Source organism: Hippopotamus amphibius, chromosome 12, assembly GCF_030028045.1.
Source record: "Hippopotamus amphibius kiboko isolate mHipAmp2 chromosome 12, mHipAmp2.hap2, whole genome shotgun sequence".
Lineage (NCBI taxonomy): Eukaryota > Metazoa > Chordata > Mammalia > Artiodactyla > Hippopotamidae > Hippopotamus > Hippopotamus amphibius.
The window spans coordinates 75,433,257-75,441,037 of record NC_080197.1 but is presented as its reverse complement, the minus strand read 5'-3'; the positions used below and the strand labels follow the sequence as shown (position 1 = coordinate 75,441,037).

Genomic DNA, 7,781 nt, shown 5'->3' with positions numbered 1-7,781 from the left:
GATTTTTCCCAGGGTCACAGCAAGGAAGTAGCAAAAGACATCTAAAAATAAAAATGTCAATTCAATGTTTAAATAGAAGATATGTGTTTCTGGCTTGTAATTTTATCTTTTTAAAAGTGTCTGCTCTCTTTATCCCATTTTGGGACTCTGTCATCAGTCTGTGTTAACCCAGTAGTGACAGTTCGCAGGATGAGGGTCTTAAGGGCACAGATGTGACCAGACCTAGTTGCTGTATGGGTTAGAGACTGATGATTTGAGAAACCTTGGCTTTGGGGGCTGAGATAGAAAAGTGGGAGCAAAATGGTGGTAATCACTGTGAGTCCTGGTTCTCTTTCTGTTCTTTTCCGATTTACAATAACTGGCACCCCCCCCCCCCCCCCCCCCCCCCCGCCCAGGCCTCAGTGTCTCAGACTGTCAGCCCTGCTCCTGCCCTTGCTATAAGAAGCAAGTTTTAAGTGCTTTGAACTCCTTAGAGAAAAGCTTTAGAGAGATAAATGTGGGGTGTAGGGGGAGGAGGGCTGTTAATTTTAGCCTGGGGTTTTCCAGCTGGCACACTGTTTCCATCTTGAATCACTTCCACACCCAGAGCTCTGCCTGGGAGAGCCCTCCTCCTGGGGGCTTCCCCACTCCCTGGTTTGGTCTGAGCCACAATGGTAAGCATTCCAGAAAAATGCTTAAGAGAAGCCTGGCTTAGTCATTTGATGCACAGCTCAGGAGGCAAAGAAAGCAGAGATATGAGAGATGCTGGTCCTGGTAGTGATGTGTGGCCTCCAAGAACCAAAGTGGTAGTATGGCCGCCGTTTGTGTTCTTGGTCTGTGACTAAGCAGTGACTCTCTGCTCTGCCACTTGCTGACTTCCGAGGACCTCCTGAGGCCCCACAGTTTCGGTTTCAACTCAGTGAGAGTTAAAGTTAGGATCCTTCTCCAGGGCCTCGCCTCTCTTCCTGGTTAGCATGACAGTGGGATTTAGTTTGGGATCCTTCCTTTAGGACAACTCGGAAGATTTGGACATCTTTCTCCTCTGTCTTTCCCTGCCATCTGACTTTCCTTGGGGAAGGAGGGCATTTAGAGAGAAGGAACAGGTAAGGATTTCCTGTGTCTTGCTGGTGTATTTTAATTTATTTAAATTTAGAGAAGCAGCAGTCTAATCAGGCAATAATTAATTCCCTCTTCATTAGGGGCCTTCATGTGGGCCTTTGCATATGGATGAGCCTCGGAGTCACACTGTCCCTCTGAAGAGAAAGGTGACAAGAGCCTTGTGCTGTCCGGGCACTGCAGCTTTTCCCCCCAACCCCCACCTGACAAGGACTAGATTCCTGTGGGGAAGGAAGAGAAAGGTTAATGAGGCTTCCTCTCTGGTCCTCCTCCCCCTCCTCCCCCATTCCTCCCCCTCCTCCCCCTGTCCCTCCCCCTCCTCCTGTCCCTCCCTCACTGCCCCCAACCCATCCTAGCAGCCAGCACCTCTTCCTGCACCTCAGGTCCCATCCAGCCCTCTCCCTTCCACCAGCTTCGGCCCGGGGTCTCTTCAGGCCCCACTAAGTTGACTCTGAGCCCACCTCAGCAGCATGTTTGCCTCACACCTCTGCTTTTGGTTGGCTTATCACTCTTTGGCCCGGCTCTGCTTCTTTCTTCTTCTTAGGAAGTCTGTTGCCCTGAATCCACATACTGCTCTGGTCCTACACTCCCTTCTCCTCACTCCCCGTTGTGTGCTGCGAACACTCAGCCACACTTCAGTTGAGTACACAGTAAAGCTCCCCAACCCCTAAAACACACACCTACGGACACAGACATTCCTGATTTAAGCTGCAAAAAGAAATACATGGGGGCCAACACAGGCCAGGGCAGACTCCCTCTTGCACGTGACCATCTCCTCTCTTTCCTGGAGCTCCCCCATTTCCAGGGAGCAAGTGGGGCACTGATGGGGGTGGGGTGGGGGAATGGGACCTGGGTGGTTACCATGGCAACAGAGCCTAGCAACAGCTGAGAGGCTGCTGTGTGGGCTTTTGCAGGGCTGTTACAAGAGCCAAACCTAGAATTGGGGGCTCAGAGGTGACTGATCCCAGCTGGGCAGCCTGTGTTCCCTCCTCCAAATACACCCCTCGATTCCACCCCCCACACCCCAGCAGTGCCTCTTAGGACAGAGCAGGGGAAAGCTAATGAGAGTTAACCACAGGGCTTCTGGGGGACAGCTGTGGGTGGGGGCAGGTTAGGGAGCAAGGCTGAAAATAAAGCCAGCAGGGCAGCCAGCCTCTTTCCTGCGGCTCCCTCTCATCTCTTTCCCATTGCTCCATTTTTTCTTCTCCTTTTGCCCTTCACCCTCCATCTGTCTTATCAGCGCTCTCCTCTTCCTTTTCTCGCTTGCGCCATCGCCTGTGCTTCTACATAAGTTTCCCTTTTCTTCTGCCTCCTTTCTCATGGTCTCTCTTGACTTTCTCTGGCAATTAACAAGCCACTCTTTGAGTTTCTTTCTTGCTCCGGCTGCTCCTCGTCAGAACTGCTCCCTTCAGTGTCTCTTCCTTCCATTCCATCCCGGTTCAAAGCCCCCAAATCCCAACTCCGGGTCACAGCAGGCCAGGTCACATTGGGTCTGGAGGGGTTACCTCCCCATCCTTCTTTTTCCTCCCTCTTAGCTGCCCATCATCCCTCTTCCTCTCCTCTCTGCGAGGCTCATAAGGCAAAACCAGGGGACTCAGGTATCTTGCAAAGGCTTTATTTGAAAATTTTGAAACTTACATCCCACAAGAATTCAAGATTATCACCACAAGAAGAAAGAGATAATACAAAAATATATATCACAGCATAGGAGCCAGGTAAGAGAGGGAAGAAGGAAGGAAGGTGGGAAAGCCGTGAGAAGTTGGGACAAACCTGAGGGATGGGGGGGCAAAAAGAGGAAGAGTGGAGGAATCAAGGAGGGAGGGAGGGAAGGAGGGGCAGATTGGGAGGCAGAGCTCCCGATGGCCTTGAACCAGCTGGCTCCGGTCCCTGGCAGCCTAGGTGGAGTTAGGGAGGCCCTCAGGGAGGCTGGGAAGTGGAGGAGTGGCTCAGGGGGCTCTGAATTCCAGAGTGACACACATAGACAGCCAGGACAGACTGGACAGAAGGACTTGGGAGGCGGGGGATGGCAAAAGGGGCTCCCTTTCTCATGTAGTGCAGCAGGTGACTCCCCAAAAGCCATCTCCCAGACAAAAGAACTTAGCAGTGGGGCCGGGGAGGAGTTTGGGGCCGCACTACTCCCGTTCCCATGGGGGAGCCCTCAGGGTAACGAGTGCCCTTGGAGCAGGATGGGGGAGACAGCAAAACACAGGACATAGAGCTAGATGGGACCGTGACAGATGGGGGCCCAAGGAGCCCCCCAGCTCACCTCCCAGCCACCTCCGGGGCAGCATGCAGGAGCCACAGAAACTCAGTCAGTGGGTGCTCATGAGGCAGGGTGTGAGCACAACACACAACACCACAACACGGGGCTGGGAGATGCACATGAGAGGTCACGGGAGTCACCCACTGACAACTGAGTGATGGGCCACAGAGTGACGGGTGGGATGTGGGAGAAGAGAAAGTGGTCAGTGTGAGACAAAAGGGAGGATGTGAGGGATCCGCGGAGGGAAGAGACGTGGGTGTGGAGACTGGCTGTACAAGAGCGTGAGTGTGTGCGATGGCCCGTGAGGGGAGAGGTGAGTGTGCAAGGCTCTCATGTGAGTGTGCCAGGGTGAGGCCAGGGGGACCAGAAGCCACAGATATGTGAGGCCCCCACCTAGAGGAGGCTGAGCAGGTGGGCTCGCCTGTGGGCCAGAGAGTGTTCCGAGGAGCTTGCCAGGGCAGGGGCCCCAGCGTCCACAGCCACCCACCCTCAGCTGGATGGGGGCTTTGTCGGCCCCTTGGCCCCCTGCTTGGCGGCATCCCAACCTTGGGGGGGGGGGGCATCACAGATTCACCAGGGGAATCCTGAGAGGAAAAGGGAAAGAGCACAGTCAGGATCCAAGGGGCAGGCCGGAATCAAGACGGCAGTCCGAGAAATAAAAGGGATCAAGGTTAAGAGGGCAGAGTTAGAGTTAAATGGAGAACAGGACACAGATCCACAGAGAGTGGGAGACAGAAGCCCCCCCCCCCCGAGGAGGGGTCCATTTCCCCGGGGAGGGCCAGGTCTGCCTCCTCCCCACCCCCCGCTGGGAGAAGGCACCCCAATCACACAACCATAGCCCTGAGTTGCCTCCTCTGCCCGCCCTCCCAGCCCTCTGCCTCTGCCCTGCCCTCACCGGTTCAGCTGGAAGGCTGGAGCCCCCTTGGGCTGGGGCATCCCAGGCCGGGGTCCCCCTCGGGGCTCCTCGTGGTCAGGGGTAGGGGTGGGCGAGTCCCCGAAGGCCCCCAGCACAGTGACCCCCGCTGGGGACAGGTCGGTCAAGGGCTGCTGGCTCTCCTCCTGCCTCAGGGCACCTTGTTGCCCAGAGGGCCTGCGCCGCTTCTGGCTGCGGTCCCAGCTGGTGCCCAGGAAGGAAAGAGGTTCTCACACACTCAAGAAGTCCCCAACCTGGGCCTCCAGCACTGGTCACCCCCAGCATCCCTCAGGCACCTGCAACATCCTACAGCAGAGAAACCAGCCTCTAAAAGTTCCCTATGCTGCCCCAAGTCCTGAGACCTTGTCCACAAAATCACTTCCTCTCCCCGCCCCACCAGGAGGCTCGGGAATCTAAACCACCCTCCCACCTGGTCCAGATCCACAGAATGAGTACCTCCTCCCCACAGACACAGAGTCCCCTAGAACCGCCCCTCCCCCATGCATGCCCAGTAGAGCCATTTCTCTCCACAGCAGGTGCCTGGCAGATTTAGTTCTAGTTCAAAGTCAGCTAATGACCTGGACACCTGAGTCTAATGATCTTTCAGTAAAGTGTGAAGGACTGAGCGACCCAATATTAAGTGCATGCAAAGAAAGCTCAGATTTTTCTGCCTCCTCCCCAGGCAGCCTTAAGAAGGGGCTCTGCAGAATGGGTCCTGGAGAAAATGGGGCCAAGGGATGTCCACCAAAGCCCCCTCCACCCCATGCACACAAATGATTCCCCCACCTCTCCCACCATCCTTGTATTTCCCCAGAAGGAATCTGTGCTCATTTCTGATGGCTTCCCTTACCCAGAATCCTTCCTACCTTTTCCCAAGGTCTTGCCTTAATCCACCACTTCCTATCCCACCCCCAGCAGAACTGCCTCCCTGGCTCCTTCCCTTCCAGCCAAATGTAGCCAAATGCTGACCTGGATGCTAGCATCCCCTCCCCACGCTTACCAGAACTTGAAGATGATGCCAGTGGCCACAAGAACGATGATGATGGAGATGGTAATTGTGACATAGAGCTGAGGGTCCACACCTGCTTGGGGTGGGGAGAGGTTTTTAGAGAGGCCTGAGGTGTTAGGAGGGGCTGGGGGTGGGCTTAGGCCGAGGCTTCGGTAAGCTTGAAGAGTGTTGCCATTTGAAGCCATAAATGCTTCTCTGGAGCCTCCCCACTTTATTTTTATCATCAGCTTTCCCAAGAGTTTTTAGCTCTTTTCCTCCCAAATCCTTTTTCTCCATTTCCCCAAATCTGTATATACATGATGAGGAGGAGGTTCCAAGGTCAGAGAGAATCTCTCTCTGTACAGAAACTAGGGGGTGGAAGTGTCCATCTCTACCCTGGGCCCAACCCCAAACCACTAGCCCCATCTTGGCACTCCCTCAGCCAAGATGTCACCCTGAAGGGCCTGTTCAGTTCCTCTGCCTGGAATACGCCCACTGTTTCCAAGGGCCAGCTCAAATGTCAATTCTTGGAAGGTGTCCTGATTCCCAGGCAGAAGTAGTCTCTCCCTTCTTTCTCTGCCTAAAAACATGCCTTGCGTGCCTCTATTACAGCATTTATTACGTGGACTCATCCCCGAGTGTTTACACATCTGTCTTCTCCAGTGGACCTGAGCTCCTCCGAGGCTCAGACGCATCTTCATCTCGGCCTCCTGTGCCAGCATAGTGCCCGACACGTTTGTGGAAGGAGCTAACAGACAAGACCCCTGTTGCTGCCCTCAGAGTCTTCAACCAGCCTCCCACCCCCACCCCCCATATCCCTACCAGCCTCTCCCACTCACCTTCCCCGCGGCCCCCGAACAGGAATGGCCGCAGGGTGGCAGGAGCTTCTCCAAGGATGAGCCCATCTCCATCACCCCGCATGGAGTCTGAGTTGGGGTGCGGGGTAGCCAGCCCATGGGGGGCTGCAAAACCATAGTCCAGGGGCAGAAATCCAGGGTTGGCAGAGTTGGGGTCCCCTCCATCCTCTCGAGACACTGTAGGGCCCCACACAATAGCCCAGGGGTACTGGGATGAGGGTGGCCCCTCTTCAAAGCCTGATGGGGTGGCGGGGGGCGCAGTGCCCGGCAGGACTTGCCGACGTGATCTTGGGACCCGAGGGGATCGGCTTGGTGGGGGTGCCCGCTCCCACACACACACATGGCGTGGGGCCGAGGGGCCTCCCCGGGCACAGGGCGGCCGGGCTGGGGCTGGTGGGGTTCGAGGGGAGGAAGAGGAACCTTGAGCCAGTGGTGGGAGGGGCAGCAACAGCAGTGGCCAGAGAGGGAGGAGATGGGACAGCAACAGTGCAGGCCTGCAGGAAGGGAGAGAGCGGGTGAGACCAAGGCCATCTTGGGCTTATGTGTGGGGAGGACGGGCTGCCTCCCTCCAAGACTCTGTGCAAAAAGCAGGTCGGCCTTGGGAAGGCTGGTCTCATTCCCCATCTTCCTAGGGTCTAGCCCTCAGGATGGAAGGCCCTGGGTGGGTCTAGGAGAGAAAGGGCCAAGACCCCAGGGAAAGCGGCCTCCAAGCTCCCTCTCCTGTGCCAAACTTACCACATCCTGGACTCCATGTCTGAGATCTTCCTCAGAGGTGACCCAGATTTTCAGCCTTTACTGGGGGAGAGAGGGGTCGTCACATCCCAACACTGCCCTGAGTGCTTCCCCAGCTCATTCATCCACCAGTTCACCTCCATCTTCCCTCCCAGCTGCAGCTGCCAGCTATGCTGCTGCCACCCAGGACCAATGACTGCCTAGCATCCTCTTCGGGGGTGGAGGTAGAACTCCCAGAGTGGTCCCCTGTCTAGCCCTCAGCCCCTATCTAACTTCCCAGGTCCCTGCTACCTCCCCACCCCAGGGTCTACTCTCACTTCTCTGGCTTCCTTCCTTCTCACTTCCTCTGCCCACAGCTCCTAGCTTTTCTTGGATCTTAATTTAGAGCCAAGAACCTTGTGATTCCTTGAGCACCTACCGCGAGGGAGGGAGTCTGAGTGGGGGAGGGAAGAGGAAGTCAATCTGAGTGAGTGTGTGAACGCGTGTGGCTGCACAGGGGGAGCATCCCAGCCTGCCTCCCCCACTTGTCGTCCCACCCGGCTCGTCGTTTCTCTCATGATTGAATGGCCCCAGGAATCTGCATCTTCAGGAGCGGGGGAAGAGGAGATGGAGGGATGGAAGGAAAGAGAGAAAGAGAGAAGTGGGTGGGAGAAAAACTACAGAATATAATTTTTGCTCAATGTTCAATCATCCAAATGCATAGGTGCCCTCCGAGGGGAGGCAGAGTTGGGGAGAGGCCACCCCCTCAAATGTAGCTCTCCTGGGTAAAGAGTCCTTCGAGTCCTTCAAATCAGGATGGATGGTTTTGAAAGAGCAGGACACGTTCTCAGAACTGAGGGTGGTGGATCCTGGGGGGCAGCACGCTCCCCAGTGAATGAGGATATGACACCCGGTGTCCTCTGGATTCTGGGTCTAAATCTGGACATTAAGCAC

The 7,781-nt window shown here is 55.7% G+C and overlaps 1 protein-coding gene across 1 annotated transcript; it reads right to left on the bottom strand.

Annotated features, from left to right (window-relative positions):
- Positions 1 to 3,920: 3,920 nt before the first annotated feature.
- On the bottom strand, positions 3,921 to 6,868 carry PIANP (PILR alpha associated neural protein). The gene is made up of 5 exons (XM_057702457.1): positions 6,852 to 6,868; positions 6,099 to 6,610; positions 5,272 to 5,353; positions 4,254 to 4,475; positions 3,921 to 3,942 (listed from the first exon to the last, which is right to left on the bottom strand). Exons 1-5 carry the CDS (start codon positions 6,866 to 6,868, stop codon positions 3,921 to 3,923), a joined length of 855 nt encoding a protein of 284 aa, XP_057558440.1.
- Positions 6,869 to 7,781: the final 913 nt, after the last annotated feature.